At 49.5% G+C, this 23,280-nt stretch overlaps 1 protein-coding gene across 1 annotated transcript in view; it reads right to left on the bottom strand.

Annotated features, from left to right (window-relative positions):
• Positions 1–23,280, bottom strand: part of LOC139235086 (FHF complex subunit HOOK interacting protein 2A-like) — a 48,183-nt gene that overhangs the window by 12,148 nt on the left and 12,755 nt on the right. The window contains exons 6-12 of the mRNA XM_070866233.1: positions 20,563–20,784; positions 18,601–18,797; positions 11,791–11,908; positions 9,303–9,379; positions 8,229–8,421; positions 7,444–7,607; positions 403–543 (exon numbers count right to left, since the gene is read on the bottom strand). Of these exons, the coding sequence (XP_070722334.1) occupies positions 403–543; positions 7,444–7,607; positions 8,229–8,421; positions 9,303–9,379; positions 11,791–11,908; positions 18,601–18,797; positions 20,563–20,784 (1,112 nt within the window). The remainder of the gene's footprint in view (positions 1–402; positions 544–7,443; positions 7,608–8,228; positions 8,422–9,302; positions 9,380–11,790; positions 11,909–18,600; positions 18,798–20,562; positions 20,785–23,280) is intronic.

The following is a 23,280-nucleotide window of genomic DNA, read 5'->3' as shown; positions in this document are numbered from 1 at the left end:
GCTGAGATAGGGCAATCACCTGTCGAGAGCAGGAAGCTGAGATAGGGCACTCACCTGTCGAGAGCAGGAAGCTGAGATAGGGCAGTCACCTGTCGAGAGCAGGAAGCTGAGATAGGGCACTCATCTGTCGAGAGCAGGAAGCTGAGATAAGGCACTCACCTGTCGAGAGCAAGAAGCTGAGATAAGCACTCACCTGTCGAGAGCAGGAAGCTGAGAAAGGGCATTCACCTGCCGAGAGCAGGAAGCTGAGATAAGGCACTCACCTATCGAGAGTGGGAAGTTGAGATAGGGCACTCACCTGTCGAGATTGGAAACTGAGATAGGGCACTAACCTGTGGAGAGCGGGAAGCTGAGATACGGCATTCACCTGTGGAGAGCAGGAAGCTGAGATAGGGCACTCACCTGTGGACTATTCTGTTGACCTCTGGTTTCCCATCAGCCTTTGCTGCTGCTTGTGTTGCCGCTGGAGCAACATGCCAATCAGAAGCTGGGGATCCGCTCCCTGTGTAGATGTCAGTGAAGAAAGGATCATCTTCTAATTCTCTGGAGAAACAAAAAGAAAGGAGAGTGGATCTGTGCCTGATCCAATGGAGAATAAATCCACCTGTGCCTGGTTCAATGGAGAATAGATCCATCTGTGCCTGGTTCAATGGAGAATAGATCCATCTGTGCCTGGTTCAATGGAGAATAGATCCATCTGTGCCTGGTTCAATGGAGAATAGATCCACCTGTGCCTGGTCCACTGGACAATAGATCCATCTGTGCCTAGTTCACTGGACAATAGATCCATCTGCGCCTCGTCCAATGGACAATAGATCCATCTGTGCCTGGTCCAATGGGCACTAGATCCATCTGTGCCTGGTCCAATGGACAATAGATCCATCTGTGCCTGGTCCAATGGACAATAGATCCATCTGTGCCTGGTCCAATGGACAATAGATCCATCTGCGCCTGGTCTACTAGCGCACATTCTACAGCACCACTTACTGCCACCGTAGAGAATTCATTGACCAGCCACACCTCTTGATGGTTCATTTCACTGTTACTTCCGTGCTGACACGCTAAACTTTAGAGCATGCACGATGCAGAAGCGGCAGTATAACTCAAGTCGGCATCTGACACCTGAGCACACTTGAGCCAAGGGATGGTTCCACACCATCGGGAGATTTTGTCGGACCTAATCCCATCCCGGCCCTGTGTGAAGCCACAATTTAAAACTGCCCAGGTCCCAAGTCAATCATCCCGCCCCCCAACCCCCTTCACTGACGGAGCAGAATCGAGATCATGCCTCACACAATGGGAGCAGATCAAGAGGAAGGATTGCTCTGGTACCAGATACACTAAACATCCCCTAAAGTTGCCTTTTCCAAATGTATAAGGCTCTGATTCGATGACCTCACAAGAAAGGTAATTATACAAACATGTTCTTACCATGGACGTCTGTAACACAAAGCTAGAATCTATTATTAGGGACGTGGTAACAGTGCACTTAAAATCATAATATGATCAGGCAGAGTCAACACGGATTTATGAAAGGGAAATCGTGTTTGACAAATCTAGTAAGAGTTTTTGAGGTTGTAACTGGCAGGGTAGATAAGGGGGAACCAGTGGATGTAGTGTATTTGGATTTTCAAAAAGCATTCGATAAGGTTCCACACAAGAGGTTATTACACAAAATTAGGGCTCATGGGATTGGGGATAATATACCATAATGGATTGAGGACTGGTTAATGGACAGAAAACAGAGAGTAGAAATAGACAGGCCATTTTCGGGTTGGCAGGCTGTAACTAGTGGGGTACTGCAAGGATACCGATAGCAATGACTTAGATGAGAGGATGGAATGTAATGTATCCAAGTTAGCTGATGATACAAAACTATATCAGTGGGATACTAGGTGGGAAAGTAAACTGTGAGGAGGACGCAAAGGGATACAGACAGTTTAAGTGAGTGGGCAAGAACATGGAAGGTGGAGCATGATGTGGAGAAATGTGAAATTATCCACTTTGGTAGGAAAAATAGAAAAGCAGAGATTGGGAAATGTTGGTGTCCAGAGGGACCTGGGTGTCCTTGTACACAATCACTGAAAGTTAACATGTAGGTACAGCAAGCAATTAGGAAAGCAAATTCGGTGTTAGTCTTTATTACAAAGGGATTGGAATAAAAGGTAAAGAAGTCTTACTATAATTATATAGGATCTTGGTGGGACCACACCTGGAGCACTGTGTACAGTTTTGGTCTCCTTACTTAAGGAAGGATATATTTGCCTTGGAGGAAGTGCAACAAATGTTCACCAGCCTGATTCCTGGGATGGGGGGATTGTCCTATGAGGAGAGATTGAGGAGACTAGGCCTATATTCTCTAGAGTTTAGAAGAATGAGAGGTGATCTCATTGAAACAGATACAATTCCTACAGGGCTTGACAGGGAAGTTTCTCCTGGCTGAGGAGGCTAGAACCAGGGGTCACAGTTTTAGGACAAGGAGTCGGCCATTTAGGACTGAGATGAGGAGAAATGTCTTCACTCAGAGGGTAGTGAATCTTTGGAATTCTCTGCCCCAGAGGGCTGTGGTAGCTCAGTCGTTGAGTATATTCAACACTGAGATCTATAGACTTTTGGGGATCATGTGGGAAGGTGGAGTTGAGATTGAAAATCAGCCATGATCCTATTGAATGGCGCAACAAGGGCAGTTGGTGAAGCGCGAGTCCGGGGTCGGAGGCCTATAAAAGGCCCAGCGGCAGCGGCAGTTGGTGAGGCGCGAGTCCGGGGTCGGAGGCCTATAAAAGGCCCAGCGGCACCGAGAGGCGTGACTTGTGCAGCTTCAGGGAGAAGGCAAAAAAGTAGAAAGAAACAGAAAGGTGACGTCACAGCCAAGGGGGTAAGTGATTGGCTGGTGATTGGTGAGTAGTTTTTCTTTTTTCTCTTCGATAACAGTGAGTAAACTTTAGGATTGTTGTTGCTTATCTAAGGGTTAAGTCATGGCAGGAGAGCTCGGTCGGGTGTTATGCTCCTTCTGTACCATGTGGGAACTCGGACGACTCCAGTGTTCCTGACGACTACGTGTGCGGGAAGTGTATCCGCCTCCAGCTCCTGACGGACCGCGTTGCGGAGTTGGAGCTGAGGGTGGATTCACTCTGGAGCATCCACGATGCTGAGAATGACGTGAGTAGCACGTGTAGCGAATTGGTCTTACCGCAGGTGAAGGGTCCACAGCCAGATAGGGAATGGAAGACCAGCAGGAAGAACAGTGCAAGGAAGGTAGTGCAAGGGTCCCCTGTGGTCATCCCTCTACAAAACAGATAGACTGCTTTGAGTACTGTTGAGGGGGATGACTCATCAGGGGAGGGCAGCAGCAGCCAAGTTCATGGCACCGTGGCTGGCTCTGTTGAACAAGAGGGGAGGAAAAAGAGTGGGAGAGCGATAGTGATAGGGGATTCAATTGTAAGGGGAATAGATAGGCGTTTCTGCGGCCGCAACCGAGACTCCAGGATGGTATGTTGCCTCCCTGGTGCAAGGGTCAAGGATGTCTCTGAGCGGGTGCAGGACATTCTAAAAAAGGAGGGAGAACAGCCAGTTGTCGTGGTGCACATTGGTACCAACGACATAGGTAAAAAAAAAAGGGATGAGGTCCTACGAAACCAATTTAAGGAGCTAGGAGCTAAATTAAAAAGTAGGACCTCAAAAGTAGTAATCTCGGGATTGCTACCAGTGCCACGTGCTAGTCAGAGTAGGAATCGCAGGATAGCGCAGATGAATACATGGCTTGAGCAGTGGTACAGCAGGGAGGGATTCAAATTCCTGGGGCATTGGAACCGGTTCTGGGGAAGGTAGGACCAGTACAAACCAGACGGTCTGCACCTGAGCAGAACCAGAACCAATGTCCTAGGGCGAGTGTTTGCGAGTGCTGTTGGGGTGGAGTTAAACTAATATGGCAGGGGGATGGGAATCAATGCAGGGAGACAGAGGGAACTAAAAAGGAGAACAAAGCAAAAGACAGAAAGGAGATGAGGAAAAGTGGAGGGGCAGAGAAACCCAAGACAAAAAACAAAAAGGGCCACTGTACAGCAAAATTCTAAAAGGAAAAAGGGTGTTAAAAAAACAAGCCTGAAGGCTTTGTGTCTTAATGCAAGGAGTATCTGTAATAAGGTGGATGAATTAACTGTGCAAATAGATGTTAACAAATATGATGTGATTGGGATTACGGAGACGTGGCTCCAGGATGATCAGGGCTGGGAACTCAACATCCAGGGGTATTCAACATTCAGGAAGGATAGAATAAAAGGAAAAGGAGGTGGGGTAGCATTGCTGGTTAAAGAAGAGATTAATGCAATAGTTAGAATGGACATTAGCTTGGATGATGCGGAATCTATATGGGTAGAACTACAGAACACCAAAGGGCAAAAAACGTTAGTGGGAGTTGTGTACAGACCTCCAAACAGTAGTAGTAATGTTGGGGAGGGCATCAAACAGGAAATTAGGGGTGCATGCAATAAGGGTGCAGCAGTTATAATGGGTGACTTTAATTTGCACATAGATTGGGCTAACCAAACTGGAAGCAATACGGTGGAGGAGGATTTCCTGGAGTGCATAAGGGATGGTTTTCTAGACCAATATGTCGAAGAACCAACTAGGGGGGAGGCCATCTTAGACTGGGTGTTGTGTAATGAGAGAGGATTAATTAGCAATACCGTTGTGCGAGGCCCCTTGGGGAAGAGTGACCATAATATGGTGGAATTCTGCATTAGGATGGAGATTGAAAAAGTTAATTCAGAGACCATGGTCCAGAACTTAAAGAAGGGTAACTTTGAAGGTATGAGGCGTGAATTAGCTAGGATTGATTGGCGAATGATACTTAAGGGATTGACTGTGGATGGGCAATGGCAGACATTTAGAGACTGCATGGATGAACTACAACAATTGTACATTCCTGTCTGGCGTAAAAATAAAAAAGGGAAGGTGGATCAACCGTGGCTATCAAGGGAAATCAGGGATAGTATTAAAGCCAAGGAAGTGGCATACCAATTGGCCAGAAATAGCAGTGAACCCGGAGAGGAGGACAAAGGGTTTGATTAGGGCAGGGAAAATGGAGTACGAGAAGAAGCTTGCAGGGAACATTAAGACGGATTGCAAAAGTTTCTATAGATATGTAAAGAGAAAAAGGTTAGTAAAGACAAACGTAGGTCCCCTGCAGTCAGAATCAGGGGAAGTCATAACGGGGAACAAAGAAATGGCAGACCAATTTAACAAGTACTTTGGTTCGGTATTCACAAAGGAGGACACTAACAACCTTCCGGATATAAGAGGGGTCAGAGGGTCTAGTAAGGAGGAGGAACTGAGGGAAATCCTTATTAGTCAGGAAATTGTGTTGGGGAAATTAATGGGATTGAAGGCTGATAAATCCCCAGGGCCTGATGGACTGCATCCCAGAGTACTTAAGGAATTAGCCTTGGAAATAGCAGATGCATTGACAGTCATTTTCCAACATTCCATTGACTCTGGATTAGTTCCTATCGAGTGGAGGGTAGCCAATGTAACCCCACTTTTTAAAAAAGGAGGGAGAGAGAAAACAGGGAATTATAGACCGGTAAGCCTGACATCGGTAGTGGGTAAGATGATGGAATCAATTATTAAGAATGTCATAGCAGCGCATTTGGAAAGAGGTGACATGATAGGTCCAAGTCAACATGGATTTGTGAAAGGGAAATCATGCTTGACAAATCTTCTAGAATTTTTTGAGAATGTTTCCAGTAGAGTGGACAAGGGAGAACCAGTTGATGTGGTATATTTGGACTTTCAGAAGGCTTTCGACAAGGTCCCACACAAAAGATTAATGTGCAAAGTTAAAGCACATGGGATTGGGGGTAGTGTGCTGACATGGATTGAGAACTGGTTGTCAGACAGGAAGCAAAGGGTAGGAGTAAATGGGTACTTTTCAGAATGGCAGGCAGTGACTAGTGGGGTACCGCAAGGTTCTGTGCTGGGGCCCCAGCTGTTTACACTGTACATTAATGATTAAATGTAGTATCTCCAAATTTGCGGATGACACTAAGTTAGGTGGCAGCGTGAGCTGCGAGGAGGATGCTATGAGGCTGCAGAGCGACTTGGATAGGTTAGGTGAGTGGGCAAATGCATGGCAGATGAAGTATAATGTGGATAAATGTGAGGTTATCCACTTTGGTGGTAAAAACAGAGAGACAGACTATTATCTGAATGATGACAGATTAGGAAAAGGGGAGGTGCAACGCGACCTGGGTGTCATGGTACATCAGTCATTGAAGGTTGGCATGCAGGTACAGCAGGCGGTTAAGAAAGCAAATGGCATGTTGGCCTTCATAGCGAGGGGATTTGAGTACAGAGGCAGGGAGGTGTTGCTACAGTTGTACAGGGCATTGGTGAGGCCACACCTGGAGTATTGTGTACAGTTTTGGTCTCCTAACCTGAGGAAGGACATTCTTGTTATTGAGGGAGTGCAGCGAAGGTTCACCAGACTGATTCCCGGGATGGCGGGACTGACCTGTCAAGAAAGACTGGATCAACTGGGCTTGTATTCACTGGAGTTCAGAAGAATAAGAGGGGACCTCATAGAAACGTTTAAAATTCTGACAGGTTTAGACAGGTTAGATGCAGGAAGAATGTTCCCAATGTTGGGGAAGTCCAGAACCAGGGATCACAGTCTAAGGATAAAGGGTAAGCCATTTAGGACCGAGATGAGGAGGAACCTCTTCATCCAGAGAGTGGTGAACCTGTGGAATTCTCTACCACAGAAAGTTGTTGAGGCCAATTCACTAAATATATTCAAAAAAGAGTTAGATGTGGTCCTTACTACTAGGGGGATGAAGGGGTATGGTGAGAAAGCAGGAATGGGGTACTGAAGTTGCATGTTCAGCCATGAACTCATTGAATGGCGGTGCAGGCTCGAAGGGTCGAATGGCCTACTCCTGCACATATTTTCTATGTTTCTAACAGGCTCGAGGAGCCAAATGGCTGATTCCCGCTCCTATTTATTATGTTCATGGGACCCACTTAGCTTTATACCACAAAACCTCACGGCCACATATCAATGCTTCTGTTAATTTTTATCTATCTCAACTAGCAGTTCTATAGTGCAGGCTGTTTCCACCAATGAGAGAACAGTGTTAAGGACTGACCTTCCCAAAGCACCAGCCCCTCTGCTTCAAACAGGAAAAAGCAGCGAGTGAGAAAGAGGCGCCAACAGAAGCGCGTTTCCTGGGCTGAAGGTCAGGGGTCGCGAGCTGTAATCTGGACATCGCCGTGCGAGGTTGTCTGTACAGCAGCTTTGCTGGACTCCTAGGAGGAGGCATCTTACCCTGACTTAGACCCAGCACGCTTCGCAAAGAAAGGAAATCAGTTCAAACACAGCCGAGCCGTCACACGATCACCGAAACTACAGTGTGATGTAAGACAACAGTTGCTCCAATCCCTTACTCTGTCTCACCCAGCTGTTCATTCTCTGAACCCCTGTCCTCGTGTCCGGTGCTGTGTCCGACGTAGCCGCAGTCACTCAGGTTCCGCAGCACCAGGTTGTAAATGACATGTTCGTGGGGTTTCTGCAGGAGCTGTTCAAAGAACCTCAGTGTGGCCATACTGATCTGCAAGAAGCCAAAACACATACAGCTCACTCACACTGCAGCAGTGCCGACAAGCTTCGCAATATATTTAAAGCTAACAGTTTGTGTCTTTATGGAGCTGGAGTGTTACAAACTCAAACTCTCCCTAAGACAGGAACCAAACCTCCCTCCATCTGACCCAGGGGCGAGAGTGCTGCCAAATGAACCCAGCGCAGACCCCGTTATTTACTAAGTATTGCAACAGGAGCTTTAAACTGAGCGGCTGACAAATCTTTTAACAAAACCTAATGATTGCAAGAGGCTAAATCTCACCATGCTGACCTGTGACCCTTCTGCGCTGAACAATGATCTTCCCCAGTTGGCCTTATTGTGCTGACCTGTGACCCCACCGTGCTGACCAATGATCTTCCCCTGCTTGCCTCAGTGCTGACCTGTGACCCCACCGCGGTGACCAATGATCTTCCTCTGCTTGCCTTATTGTGCTGACCTGTGACCCCACCGCGCTGACCAATGATCTTCCCCCGCTTGCCTCACTGTGCTGACCTGTGACCCCACCGCGCTGACCTCACTGTACTTTCCTGTGACCCGAGCTGACCGCACTGCACTGACCTGCGACCTCATTGTGCTAACCTGTGACCTCACCTCATCAGACAGATGGTTGCAGCGTTCTATCAACTGGGAACGCAGTAGGTGACAGGCTGGGTCAGTGGGCACCTCCGCCTCTCTCTGATCGCCCAGCAAAAAGAAAACAAGTTCATCCAGCAACCGAGGGGACGTGATGTGAGTCACGACGCCCATGAGCAGCGCAGTGGAGGAGAGGATTCCCATCTCGGACCTGCAGAGGACAGACAAGGCCCAGCGGTAGTCAATCACAGGGAGCAACACCAGGTCCGAAACAATGCTCCCATCAGAGCGGCATCAGTTTTGCTCTTTGTTCGAGTAACTTTTCGCAATAGCGTTCGGCACACCATATTCTGGAGCAGAAAAGCATGGAACAGGCTCGGGTTCCATAGCCAGTGTTGTCGGTGATTAGATTTAGTCCGAGTGACCTAACGTGCGACTGGAACTGGCACAAGCTGCAGCAACGGAAGGAGTGGAACACGGCACAAGCCGTGGGCCGTGGGAAGAGGGCGGGAAGTTCTGATGCTCAATGTGGCTCAGTGGGTAGGACATTTGCTTCCGAGCCAGAAGATTGTGGGTTCAAGTCCCACTCCAGAGAGTTGAGCACGTAAATCGAGTGCAGTGCTGGGGGAGTACCGCCTTTCGGATGAGACATTAAACCGAGGCCCCGTCTGCTCTCAGGTGGACATAAAAGATCCCATGGCACTAGAGCAGGGGAGTTATCCCTGGTGTCCTCGCACAATATTTATCCCTCAATCAACACAACAAAAACAGATTATCTGGTCATTATCACATTGCTGTTTGTGGGAGCTTGCTGTGCGCATATTGACTGCTGCTTTTCCCACATTACAAAAGTGACTATACTCCAGAAGTACTTCATTGGCTGTAAAGTGCTTTGAGACGTCCGGTGATCGTGAAAGGCGCTATATAAATCCAAGTCTTTATGTCAGAGAGCAACTCCTGCTGAACAGGACCCATACAAACCTGACTTGCTGCTGATGCCAAAGTCACAGCAAGAAGAAATGATTATTAATTGTTGTATTTCTCCCATTTTTCATTAAAGGCTATTAAAAGGGGAGAGAAGCAATTACTTACACCTGTAATAGTTGCGGCTCCAAGACCCTAACAAAGAAACGCGCCCTGATCTCCTGGGTCACAGCAGCGGCAGTTACCTGTGTGATGAAGAGGAAATGGAAGTGTTACTCGCCGCCCCCGAAAATGTAGCGAGAGCCAGTCAGTGCGAACAACAGCACAGGCCGGCCAGTCAGGGGGCCCGCTAATTAACGGCTGGTGATGGTGAGCTCACTGCCGGGAATCGCCGGGCTCACAGCCGGGAATTGCCGAGCTCACTGCCGGGAATCGCCGAGTTTACTGCCGACGCACTCCGAGCTCAATGCCGGCACTCCCCAAGCTCACAGCCGCGAACTGGCGAGCTAATAGCCGCGAATTGCCGAGCTCACAGCCTAGTATAAAGTGGTGGCACCTGAGCACGCCCTCTGCTCTAATAACTATCTCGGGATGGCATCTGTAACCTGTAAGGATGCTCACAGGTTTGTAGAGCCGCTGTTCCTTTCAGTTCTGCGCGGAAGGGATTCCTGTACAGGCGGCTCTTGCACACTCTCCACTTTGCCATCCTCGTCTGCCGTCCGGACACGCCAGGGCGCACCATCTTGCCGTCCAGAGGAGGCGGTGGTCCCCAATGTGGTGCATTCTACGCGGGAGTCCTCCCACTAGTTATTGAGGACTTGGCCTGGAGCAGTCCTGTGCAATCGTTTTTTAAGTCGGTTCAGTCTGGAAGAGTCCGTGTTCCATGTTTTTATTGAATGAGCGAGGTTGCAGCCCCTGTTCCATTATTTGAAGGAGCTGCTCCTCAAATTCTGGTTGCACTTCAGTCCCACACTCCTGATCTTTGGGCACCCTGTGCGGAGGGGAGCGGGCAGGTCGGAAGGCCTCCTCGTAGGACTGCTCTTGGGCCTGGCCAAGGGGGCCATCAGCCGGTCCAGGCAGCGGGCGGTCGAGGGGGTCATTCAGCCCGACTGCCTGCCTCTCTTCCACAGTTACATCCGAGCCAGGGTGTCCCTGGAGATGGAGCACGCGGTGTCCACCAGTACGCTCGCGGCCTTCCGCGAGAGGTGGGCGTCGGAGGGACTGGAGTGCATCATCACCCCCGGCAACCAAATTTTAATTTGATTAGTTTAACGTCCAAAGTTTAATTTGTGAATTTGTCGGTTTTAGGTGCTCCCTTTTAAGGGGGGGGGGAGAGGCACTTGATTTATAGTTTTCGTAAAATAGTTGTAGAGCTGTTGAGTTGGGAGTGGCTTAGCCAGTCACGTGATGTTCACAAGACTCAATAAAACCCCAGCCAGTTGGGGTAGGTGGTTGTGAGCCTGGTGGATGAACTGGTAATGTGTAGTGTGATTGTTAAACCTATGTTAATAAACCAACTAGTTCTTAATAGCAATGTGTTGCTATGAATTCTTAAGCAAAGAATCCATGAAGCAAATACATTACAGTATCTAAATCGGTTCAATAGTTCCCAGACAAAACCTGGTAAGAGCGGCACCTTGTTAAGAATCTCCAGAATTAAACAAACAGTCTCCAAGATCAAACCCCAGACTTTGCAGCAGGTAAAATCGCAATTCGAGTTTATTTTTCAAACTGTTATGGAACTCTTGCGTCCAGTGCATTAGCCATTGCTTTTCAGAATGTCAGAATTCAAATGAGAAAGGCTGATTTCTTCCGACCTGGAATCTGACAAACACATTGCAGCCCCCAAGCTGCCCTGAGCTACAGCTATTACGCCGCGTGGTTTTACGAACGGGTTAGCTGAGACTGAGCTCCACGTGATCGGCAGAACGTGTCTTTGCAATACATGCCTCGTCCGACCCTCGGTCGAGGCAGGAGCGTGCTGGCGCGCTGTCAGCCTTAAACCCCGGCTGCAACATCCGCCTCAACTCCTTTACACAGCTCCCCACTCAGCGAGAACTCGGCAGCACCAAGACAGGAGCCCTGCTGGGAGAGAGGGGGCCTCTCGCAACATGGCGCGCGCTATTTAAAAGATTGAGGGTTTCCTCGGTCGGTGTGGGGGGGTGGGGGTGGGGGGGGCAGGCTGGGACAGCCCCTCCCTCCTTGTGGGCAAATGCCTGGCCCCTGCTCAGCAGCCCCACAGTGCCAGCGAGACCTGTCGGTCATTGCTGCTCGCTGCTCTATGAGGCATTTGCGTGTCAGGGCTGCAGCCTATTGCCCCAGCACACAGTACCACTCACAGCCACCCCCACTTCCAAATCTATAACACAAGAATTAGGAGCAGGATTAGACCATTCGGCCCCTCGAGCCTGCAATTAGATCACGGCTGATCTTCTACCTCAACTCCTCTTTCCTGCACTGTTCCCTTAATATTCAAAAATCTCTGCCTTGAATATGACGGAGCCTCCACAGCCCTCTGGAGTAGAGAATTCCGAAGATTCACCTGCCTCTGAGTGAAGACGTTTTTCCTCATCTCAGTCCTAAATGGCCGACCCCTTGTTCTGAGTCTGTGACCCCTGGTTCGAGCCGGCCGAAGGACTCCACGCACACAACCTACCTTATGAGCTTCCTTCACCAACTGGTCGCAGTAGTCCAGCCACGCAAAGAAAGACACCACAGCCCCTTTCCCCGGAAATGACTCTGCGTCTTCCACCTGACCGGCAGCGTAGTGCGACCTGGGGGTGCAGAGCGAGGCAGGGCACAGCGTCAGTCAGCATCCGACAGAAACCTCGCCACAGTAGGCTTATCACACAATCAGAGAGACTGACAGCGCAGGGGGCCGCCATTCGGCCCATCGTGCCTGCGGTGGCTCTTGGGGGCAGTCGTGCTTAGTCCCACACCCAGCTTTTTGTCCATAATCCTGTAAGTTTCCTCATCCTCAAGTGCCTGTCCAGCTCCCTGACGTGCTTCTGGTTTGATCCTGTGTAGCAGACCCCCCCTGATGTAGGAACCTAAATCTCACTTCACATCAGTAAATATATTAGTTTGATTTATTTTTCAATTACATTCCTGGGGAAACGTGTACCAAACCTACACTGGCTTCTTCCTGCCTTTGGGACCTGCTCTCTATGGCGCGTGCAAATCTTCAATTTTTATTAAAAAATCAACAATTTCAGGGCATTTTTATTTATGATCAAGGGCTATCTGTTAGCAAACCCCACGACAAATTGTTCTCCCTTCCTATACTGAACTCCGAAGGCTTAACTCCATTCTTATAGACCTTGAAAATCAGGAATTTAAGATCTGCAGGATTTAAAAAATAGCTTTTTCTTTGAAATGCTCGATCCCGTCACTGGATGCTAAGTATCCAGTCACCTCTCACCCAAGCTGCTCGGTTGTTTGAACCTCACAAAGGACCCGCCACAGCTCATTGAAACATTCAAAATTCTTACAGGGTTTGACAGGGTAGATGCAGGGAGGATGTTTCCCCCCAGGGCTGGGGAGTCTAGAACCAGGGGTCACAGTCTCAGGGTAAAGGGTCGGCCATTTAAGACTGAGATGAGGAGAAACTTCTTCACTCAGAGGGTGGTGAATCTTTGGAATTCTCTACCCCATAGGGCTGTGGAGGCTCAGTCCTTGAGTATATTCTCAAGACTGAGATAGATAGATTTTTGGATATTAAGGAAATCAAGAGATATGGGGATAGTGCAGGGAAAGTGGAGTTGAGGTCGAAGATCAGCCGTGATCTCATTGAATGGTGGAGCAGGCTCGAGGGGCCGAATGGCCGACTCCTGCTCCTATTTCTTATGTTCTTAAATATGCCAACACTCCCACGCCAGCACAGTACTAAGGGGATGCTGCACTGTCAGAGGTGCTGTCGTTCAGGTGAGACATTAAACCGAGGCTCCATCTACTTAGAAACATAGAAACATAGAAAATAGGTGCAGGAGTAGGCCATTCGGCCCTTCTAGCCTGCACCGCCATTCAATGAGTTCATGGCTGAACATTCAACTTCAGTACCCCATTCCTGCTTTCTCGCCATACCCCTTGATCCCCCTAGCAGTAAGGACCTCATCTAACTCCTTTTTGAATATATTTAGTGAATTGGCCTCAACAACTTTCTGTGGTAGAGAATTCCACAGGTTCACCACTCTCTGGGTGAAGAAGTTCCTCCGCATCTCGGTCCTAAATGGCTTACCCCTTATCCTTAGACTGTGACCCCTGGTTCTGGACTTCCCCAACATTGGGAACATTCTTCCTGCATCTAACCTGTCTAACCCCGTCAGAATTTTATATGTTTCTATGAGGTCCCCTCTCATTCTTCTGAACTCCAGTGAATACAAGCCCAGTTGATCCAGTCTTTCTTGATAGGTCAGTCCCGCCATCCCGGGAATCAGTCTGGTGAACCTTCGCTGCACTCCCTCAATAGCAAGAATGTCCTTCCTCAGGTTAGGAGACCAAAACTGTACACAATACTCCAGGTGTGGCCTCACCAATGCCCTGTACAACTGTAGCAACACCTCCCTGCCCCTGTACTCAAATCCCCTTGCTATGAAGGCCAACATGCCATTTGCTTTCTTAACCGCCTGCTGCACCTGCATGCCAACCTTCAATGACTGATGTACCATGACACCCAGGTCTCTTTGCACCTCCCCTTTTCCTAATCTGTCACCATTCAGATAATAGTCTGTCTCTCTGTTTTTACCACCAAAGTGGATAACCTCACATTTATCCACATTATACTTCATCTGCCATGCATTTGCCCACTCACCTAACCTATCCAAGTCGCTCTGCAGCCTCACAGCATCCTCCTCGCAGCTCACACTGCCACCCAACTTAGTGTCATCCGCAAATTTGGAGATACTACATTTAATCCCCTCATCTAAATCATTAATGTACAGTGTAAACAGCTGGGGCCCCAGCACAGAACCTTGCGGTACCCCACTAGTCACTGCCTGCCATTCTGAAAAGTACCCATTTACTCCTACTCTTTGCTTCCTGTCTGACAACCAGTTCTCAATCCATGTCAGTACACTACCCCCAATCCCATGTGCTCTAACTTTGCACATCAATCTCTTGTGTGGGACCTTGTCGAACGCCTTCTGAAAGTCCAAATATACCACATCAACTGGTTCTCCCTTATCCACTCTACTGGAAACATCCTCAAAAAATTCCAGAAGATTTGTCAAGCATGATTTCCCTTTCACAAATCCATGCTGACTTGGACCTATCATGTCACCTCTCTCCAAATGCACTGCTATGACATCCTTAATAATTGATTCCATCATTTTACCCACTACCGATGTCAGGCTGACCGGTCTATAATTCCCTGTTTTCTCTCTCCCTCCTTTTTTAAAAAGTGGGGTTACATTGGCTACCCTCCACTCCATAGGAACTGATCCAGAGTCAATGGAATGTTGGAAAATGACTGTCAACGCATCCACTATTTCCAAGGCCACCTCCTTAAGTACTCTGGGATGCAGTCCATCAGGCCCTGGGGATTTATCGGCCTTCAATCCCATCAATTTCCCCAACACAATTTCCCGGCTAATAAGGATTTCCCTCAGTTCCTCCTCCTTACTAGACCCCCCGACCCCTTTTATAACCGGAAGGTTGTTCGTGTCCTCCTTCGTGAATACCGAACCAAAGTACTTGTTCAATTGGTCCGCCATTTCTTTGTTCCCCGTTATGACTTCCCCTGATTCTGACTGCAGGGGACCTACATTTGTCTTTACTAACCTTTTTCTCTTTACATATCTATAGAAACTTTTGCAATCCGTCTTAATGTTCCCAGCAAGCTTCTTCTCATACTCCATTTTCCCTGCCCTAATCAAACCCTTTGTCCTCCTCTGCTGAGTTCTAAATTTCTCCCAGTCCCCAGGTTCGCTGCTATTTCTGGCCAATTTGTATGCCACTTCCTTGGCTTTAATACTATCCCTGATTTCCCTTGATAGCCACGGTTGATCCACCTTCCCTTTTTTATTTTTACGCCAGACAGGAATGTACAATTGTTGTAGTTCATCCATGCGGTCTCTAAATGTCTGCCATTGCCCATCCACAGTCAACCCCTTAAGTATCATTCGCCAATCCATCTCAGCCAATTCACGCCTCATACCTTCAAAGTTACCCTTCTTTAAGTTCTGGACCATGGTCTCTGAATTAACTGTTTCATTCTCCATCCTAATGCAGAATTCCACCATATTATGGTCACTCTTCCCCAAGGGGCCTCGCACAACGAGATTGCTAATTAATCCTTTCTCATTACATAACACCCAGTCTAAGATGGCCTCCCCCCTAGTTGGTTCCTCGACATATTGGTCTAAAAAACCATCCCTTATGCACTCCAGAAAATCCTCCTCCACCGTATTGCTTCCAGTTTGGTTAGCCCAATCTATGTGCATATTAAAGTCACCCATTATAACTGCTGCACCTTTATTGCACGCACCCCTAATTTCCTGTTTGATGCCCTCCCCAACATCACTACTACTGTTTGGAGGTCTGTACACAACTCCCACTAACGTTTTTTGCCCTTTGGTGTTCTGCAGCTCTACCCATATAGATTCCACATCATCCAAGCTAATGTCCTTCCTAACTATTGCCTTAATCTCCTCCTTAACCAGCAATGCTACCCCACCTCCTTTTCCTTTTATTCTATCCTTCCTGAATGTTGAATACCCCTGGATGTTGAGTTCCCAGCCCTGCTCATCCTGGAGCCACGTCTCCGTAATCCCAATCACATCATATTTGTTAACATCTATTTGCACAGTTAATTCATCCACCTTATTGCGGATACTCCTTGCATTAAGACACAAAGCCTTTAGGCTTGTTTTTTTAACACCCTCTGTCCTTTTAGAATTTTGCTGTACAATGGCCCTTTTTGTTCTTTGCCTTGGGTTTCTCTGCCCTCCACTTTTCCTCATCTCCTTTCTGTCTTTTGTTTTTGCCTCCTTTTTGTTTCCCTCTATCTCCCTGCATTGGTTCCCATCCCCCTGCCATATTAGTTTAACTCCTCCCCAACAGCACTAGCAAACACTCCCCTAGGACATTGGTTCCGATTCTGCCCAGGTGCAGACCGTCCGGATTGTACTGGTCCCACCTCCCCCAGAACCGGTTCCAATGCCCCAGGAATTTGAATCCCTCCCTGCTGCACCATTGCTCAAGCCACGTATTCATCTGAGCTATCCTGCGATTCCTACTCTGACTAGCACGTGGCACTGGTAGCAATCCCGAGATTACTACTTTTGAGGTCCTACTTTTTAATTTAGCTCCTAGCTCCTTAAATTCATTTCGTAGGAACTCATCCCTTTTTTTACCTATGTCATTGGTACCAACGTGCACCACGACAACTGGCTGTTCTCCCTCCCTTTTTAGAATGTCCTCCACCCGCTCCGAGACATCCTTGACCCTTGCACCAGGGAGGCAACATACCATCCTGGAGTCTCGGTTGCGGCCGCAGAAACGCCTATCTATTCCCCTTACAATTGAATCCCCTATCACTATCGCTCTTCCACTCTTTTTCCTGCCCTCCTGTGCAACAGAGCCAGCCACGGTGCCATGAACTTGGCTGCTGCTGCCCTCCCCTGATGAGTCATCCCCCTCAACAGTACTCAAAGCGGTGTATCTGTTTTGCAGGGGGATGACCACAGGGGACCCCTTCACTACCTTCCTTGCACTACTCTTCCTGCTGGTCTTCCATTCCCTCGCTGGCTGTGGACCCTTCTCCTGCAGTAAGACCAACTCGCTTCACGTGATACTCACGTCATTCTCAGCATCGTGGATGCTCCAGAGTGAATCCACCTTCAGCTCCAACTCCGCAACGCGGACCGTCAGTAGCCGGAGGTGGACACACTTCCCACACATGTAGTCGTCAGGGACACTGGTGTTGTCCCTGTGTTCCCACATGGTACAGGAGGAGCATATCACGTGACCGAGCTGTCCTGCCATGACTTAACCCTTAGATACACTTAAATTGCCGACAACAATGTTAAAAGTTACTGACTAATAAAGAAGAAGAAAAACTACTCACCAATCAGCAGCCAATCACTTACCACGTTGGCTGTGACGTCACCTTTTGATTTCTTTCTACTTCTTTTTTGCCTTCTCTCCCAGCTGGAGCTGCACCGGTATGCCTCTCTCGACTCCCGCCTCTCTCGACGCTCCCCGGACTGCTGAGCCTTTTATAGGCCGCTGCCTCTCTCGACTCCCGCCTCTCTCGACGCTCCCCGGACTGCTGAGCCTTTTATAGGCCGCTGCCTCTCTCGACTCCCGCCTCTCTCGACGCTCCCCGGACTGCTGAGCCTTTTATAGGCCGCTGCCTCTCTCGACTCCCGCCTCTCTCGACGCTCCCCGGACTGCTGAGCCTTTTATAGGCCGCTGCCTCTCTCGACTCCCGCCTCTCTCGACGCTCCCCGGACTGCTGAGTCTTTTATAGGCCGCTGCCTCTCTCGACTCCCGCCTCTCAGTGGTTGAGGTGGTTTAAGATGTGATGGCACCACACGGAGCAGCGAGTTCTCCTGGTACCCTGGCCAACATTCCTTCCTTAACCGGACCGGTTATTTAACCCATTGCTGCTTGTGGGACATGGCTGGTCCAGAGTGGTTGTGCGTTTGAACATAAGAACTTAAGAAATAGGAGCAGAGAAGTTTCTCCTCAAGTCAGTCCTAAATGGCCGACCTCTTACTCCGAGACTGTGACTCCTGGTTCTAGACTCCCCAGCCAGAGGAAACATCCTCCCTGCATCTACTCTGTCAAGCCCTGTAAGAATTTTATATGTTTCAATGAGATTACCTCTCATCCTTCTAAACTCCAGACTCCCCGCCCACCCTTTCCTTCAACCACTGTCTGTCCCACCTGTGACAGAGACTGTGGTTCTCGTATTAGAAACATAGAAGGTAGGTGCAGGAGTAGGCCATTCGGCCCTTCGAACCTGCACCACCATTCAATATGATTATGCAACTTCAGTATCCCATTCCTGCTTTCTCGCCATACCCCTTGATCCCTTTAGCCGTAAGGGCCACATCTAACTCCCTTTTGAATATATCTAACGAACTTTCTTGGTAGAGAATTCCACACGTTCACAATTCCCTGAGTGAAGAAGTTTCTCCTCATCTCGGTCCTAAATGGCTTACCCCTTATCCTTAGACTGTGACCCCTGGTTCTGGACTTCCCCAATGTCGGGAACATTCTTCCTACCCAGGACTGTACAGCCAGCCACCTAAGCACTCGTGCTAAGAGTGGAAGCAAGTCTTCCTCGATTCCGAGGGACTGCCTATGATGATGATGAGGGAATATAAAGAATTTGCCTACACAGCCAGAAGTAATTCAGTGTGTGAAGCACTTTGAGACATTATGATATTCCAATAAGAAGCTAAACAAATGCAGGTATTTGTGTTCTTTCCCTTTCTTGAACTGAAATAGTTTTGCGTACCGCCAGTTAACTCGTCCCAGTAACTCCACTTGTCCAGGGTCAACGGAGTCCGGTATCTGGCTGCAGAGATCAGACAGTCTGTCGGTCAGTGTGCGACACAATGCTGTGCTTTCAACCATATACCTTGCTGCCACTTCCTCTGGTAATGCGACCAACAGGAGCAAGCCTTCGCAAGCCTTCAACGCAAATCGCTTTTTCTAAATACAGAGAATATAAATAGGATGAGAACCCGTAGCATATTTAAAATCTTACATATGCAAGCATCTCATGCCAGCTTTTTTCATGACAAATCCCTCTCCCACATTGATAATGACTACTGCTACGTCAACATCTGCAAAAGGACATAGACAGGCTAAGTGAGTGGGCAAAAATTTGGCAGATGGAATATAATGTTGGAAAGTGTGAGGTCATGCACTTTGGCAGAAAAAAATCAAAGAGCAAGTTATTATTTAAATGAAGAAAGATTGCAAAGTGCTGCAGTACAGCGGGACCTGGGGGTACTTGTGCATGAAACACAAAAGGTTAGTATGCAGGTACAGCAAGTGATCAGGAAGGCCAATGGAATCTTGGCCTTTATTGCAAAGGGGATGGAGTATAAAAGCAGGGAAGTCTTGCTACAGCTATACAGGGTATTGGTGAGGCCACACCTGGAGTACTGCGTGCAGTTTTGGTTTCCATATTTACGAAAGGATACACTTGCTTTGGAGGCAGTTCAGAGAAGGTTCACTCGGTTGATTCCGGGGATGAGGGGATTGACTTATGAGGAAAGGTTGAGGAGATTGGGCCTCTACTCATTGGAATTCAGAAGAATGAGAGGTGATCTTATCGAAACGTATAAGATTATGAGGGGGCTTGACAAGGTGGATGCAGAGAGGATGTTTCCACTGATGGGGGAGACTAGAACTAGGGAGCATGATCTTAGAATAAGGGGCCGCCCATTTAAAACTGAGATAGGAGAAATTTCTTCTCTCAGAGGGTGTGGATCTGTGGAATTCGCTGCCTCAGAGAGCTGTGGAAGCTGGGACATTGAATAAATTTAAGACAGAAATAGACAGTTTCTTAATCGATAAGGGGTTATGGGGAGCGGGCAGGAAAGTGGAGCTGAGTCCATGATCAGATCAGCCATGATCGTATTAAGTGGTGGAGCAGGCTCGAGGAACCGTATGGCCTACTCCTGCTCCTATTTCTTATGTAACATGTCACACTGTCATTACCTCCATCCTCACCAAAGGGGGTGCTGCAGCACCAATGCTGGCAGGGGAGGAGTAATAACGGTGTGACACGATTACAGAGACAGCTTCCACTGTAAATTGTGCGATGCATGCCGTTATTTCCGTAAAATTCTACCGTGAGTGACTCAGGCCATTACTTGCGCCACGCAAACATTTCTCTGTCGCTCCATCGTTTCCCTCACGGGGTCAGTAGACAAGCTCATTATCATAACCCCGCCCCCCCCCCATTCAAACCCCGCTCCCCCCCTGCCTTCCCGGTCCCCAGTCCTCCCGATTAGATATCGACTTCCCGCCCCCGCGCCAAGATCCTGTATCCCTACGCTCCTGATCCCCCGCCTCCCCCCCCCCCCCCAATCCTCCACACTCCAATCCAGAATTCCCACACTCCAGATCCCCCATCCCCCTCGGGACTCCCAATTCCCGCTCCTGATTCCCCCTCCTCTTGTGCTCCCAACATCCCCCCCCTCCCCGCCACGTCAATCCCGATCCCTGTGCTTCTGATCCCATTCCTGAACCCTGTCTCCCCCCCGCCAATCCCTCGCCCTCCCAACATCCCGCCCTCAAAGCTCTGTCCCCTGCCCCCTGTGCTACCAATCCCCGTCCCCCGCAATCCCCCGCCTTCCCGATCCCCTGTCCCCCATCCCCAAATTCCGCACGTCTCCCCCGTCCTCCGATGCTCCATTGCCCCTCCCCGCAGCCAGCTTGCTCAATATATTAATGCCGGATATACCTGGCTTGCGGTCAGAGTCAGTACGGCATGAAGCAGGCACCCCTCAGGATTGAGGCGTGCGGGGCCTGCACATGCCCCAGGGGATTGGTCAGAGTGTAGTGGGCTGACTCCCGGACTCGAGCTCGATGTTGGTGTTTCTGTACAGACAGCGTCCGGTCGCTGAACTTCCGTCCTCTCAGAGGAACAAGACAATGATTTTCTAGAATCAGTAGAATTCTTTTTCTGAAAACACAGAACCCATTTAAGAAAGTTTTGTCAGATTGCAGATCTGGAACAGCACTGGGACAAAGCGCTTCCTCGTTAGAGGCAGGCAGGAGAGCGGCGTTAACACAGCTAGCCAGAGGACAAATATCATGCTTTCCCTCTCTTCATTACCAACACGAGCTATCCATCAGGAGGGCAGGGGAGAGGAGGGGAGGGGACGGCAGTGGAGGGGAGGGGAGGAGAGGAGAGGGGAGGGGAGGGGAGGGGAGGGGAGGGGAGAAGAGGGGAGGAGAGGAGAGGGGAGGAGAAGGGAGGGGAGGAGAGGGGAGGGGAGGGCAGGGGAGGGGAGGGGAGGGGAAGGGAAAGGGAGGGGAGGGGAAGGGAAAGGGAGGGGAGGGGAAGGGAAAGGGAGGGGGAGGCTAGGAAGGGGAGGGGAAGGCGAAGAAGGGGAGGGGAAGGGAAGGGGAGGGGAAGGGAAGGGAGGGGGGGAAGGGAGGGGAAGGGAAGGGAGGGGGGGAAGGGAGGGGAGGGGAGGAAACACGAGGGGAGGGGAGAGGAGGGCAGGAAAGAGGAAGGCAGGAGAGAGGAAAGCAGGAGAGAGGAGAGGAGGGTAGGAAGAGCTGGGCCGTTGGATGAGCTGCTGGCCACTCCTCGCTCCTGCCTTCCAGTCCTACCAACCACTACACCTCAGTATAGTGACTGGGTCGTCCAAATAGTTCGTGAATAGCGCCTAACCTAACAGAAGGCATTCAACATTCACAAAGAACCTTTTGCCACAATGGAGCAGGAGGACTTGAGCGTGAGCTGCCAATTCCTCCTTAGATAAATTTGCCCACTGCATGTGTAACAGGAGAAAAGTGCAAGTGGGTAAGGGGGGGGGCGGTTTGAATGAACTGGTGTCCCTCAATGCTGCAGGACTCCTGTGAAAGGGAGCAGACTTGTGGACTGAAAGCAAAGTCACTTTGTGTTACGTCTTCAGTCAGGTTCGCTGCTAAACCACATATGGCATCCAGTGTTGCTAACTCACCAAACCTTGAGCAAGAAATCATGCTTGACGAATCTTCTAGAATTTTGTGAGGATGTAACTAGCAGAGTGGACAAGGGAGAACCAGTGGATGTGGTGCAGTTGGACTTTCAAAAGGCTTTTGATAAGGTCCCACACAAGAGATTGGTGTTAAAAACCAAAGCACATGGTATTGGGGGTAATGTACTGACGTGGATAGAGAACTGGTTGGCAGACAGGAAGCAGAGAGTCGGGGTAAACGGGTCCTTTTCAGAATGGCAGGCAGTGACTAGTGGGGTACCGCAGGGCTCAGTGCTGGGACCCCAGCTATTTACAATATACATTAATGATTTAGATGAAGGATTTGAGTGTAATATCTCCAAGTTTGCAGATGACACTAAGGGCCCAAGTTTCCACATGATTTGCGCCTGATTTTTAGGAGCAACTGGGAGAATGGACTATCTTAGAAATCGCAATTCTCCACATTTTTTTTTCTGCAGTTCTAGTCAGGTAGAACAGTTCTACTTTGGAACAGAATTTTTTCTTCAAAAGGGGGCGTGTCCGGCCACTGATGCCTGATTTGAAAGTTTCCACAGTGAAAACGTACTCCAAACTAAAGTAGAATGGAGCAAGTGAAGATTTTTGTAGAACTGAAAAAAACCTGTTCTACACATTAAAAAATCAGGCGCAGGTTACAAATTAGGCGTCCAGAACGAGGTGGGGGGGTGGGGGGGGAGGAAGGGAAGTCATTAAATTCTATAATAAATCCTTATTTATACTTATACAAATATTATACAAATAAATCCAACCTGAATAAACATTTATAAGCAAAGAAAAGATTAAATAAACCATCTTCCTACCTGTGTGAAAGTGCTTCAGGCAGGCCTTTCGGGACCGAAGGCTGAACGGGCCGGTCCGAGACTTCGGGCAGGGCCTGTCCCCAGCACCAGATTTATAGGTAGGTGGCGTTGGGTGGGTTGGGTCGGGTCGGGGAGGTTCGGTTCGAGTCGGGGGGGGGGGGGGGGGGGAGAGAGAGAGGGAGAGAGGGGGGAGGGAGAGAGGGAGAGAGGGGGGGAGGGAGAGAGAGAGGGAGAGAGGGGGGGAGGGAGAGAGGGAGAGGGGAGAGAGAGAGAGGGGGGGAAGGAGAGAGAGAGAGAGAGAGAGGGGGGTAGGGAGAGAGAGAGGGGGAGAGGTCAGGTCGGATCCAGTCCGGGAGCGGGAGTTGGGTCGGGTCCAGTGGGGGGGGGGGGGGGGGGGGGGTCAGGTCGGGGGGCGGGAGCGCGGGTCGGGTTGGGTCCATTCGGGGGGGCGGGGAGCGGGAACAGGAGCGCGGGTCGGTCGGGTCAGTCGGGGGGGGGCGCGGGTGTCGGGTCTGATCGGGAGGCAGGGGGGAGCAGGTGTAGGGTCGGGTCGGGAGGAAGCAGGAGCTGGCCATGGGAGGAGCCTTATTCACGCAGCCCCAGTGAGGCCATTGGGCCAGGGCTAGGGGCTGCGTGCTTCGGGCCCCTCCC

This window comes from Pristiophorus japonicus, chromosome 22, assembly GCF_044704955.1.
Source record: "Pristiophorus japonicus isolate sPriJap1 chromosome 22, sPriJap1.hap1, whole genome shotgun sequence".
Taxonomy (NCBI): Eukaryota; Metazoa; Chordata; class Chondrichthyes; family Pristiophoridae; genus Pristiophorus; species Pristiophorus japonicus.
This window is presented reverse-complemented; position numbering and strand designations above follow the sequence as displayed.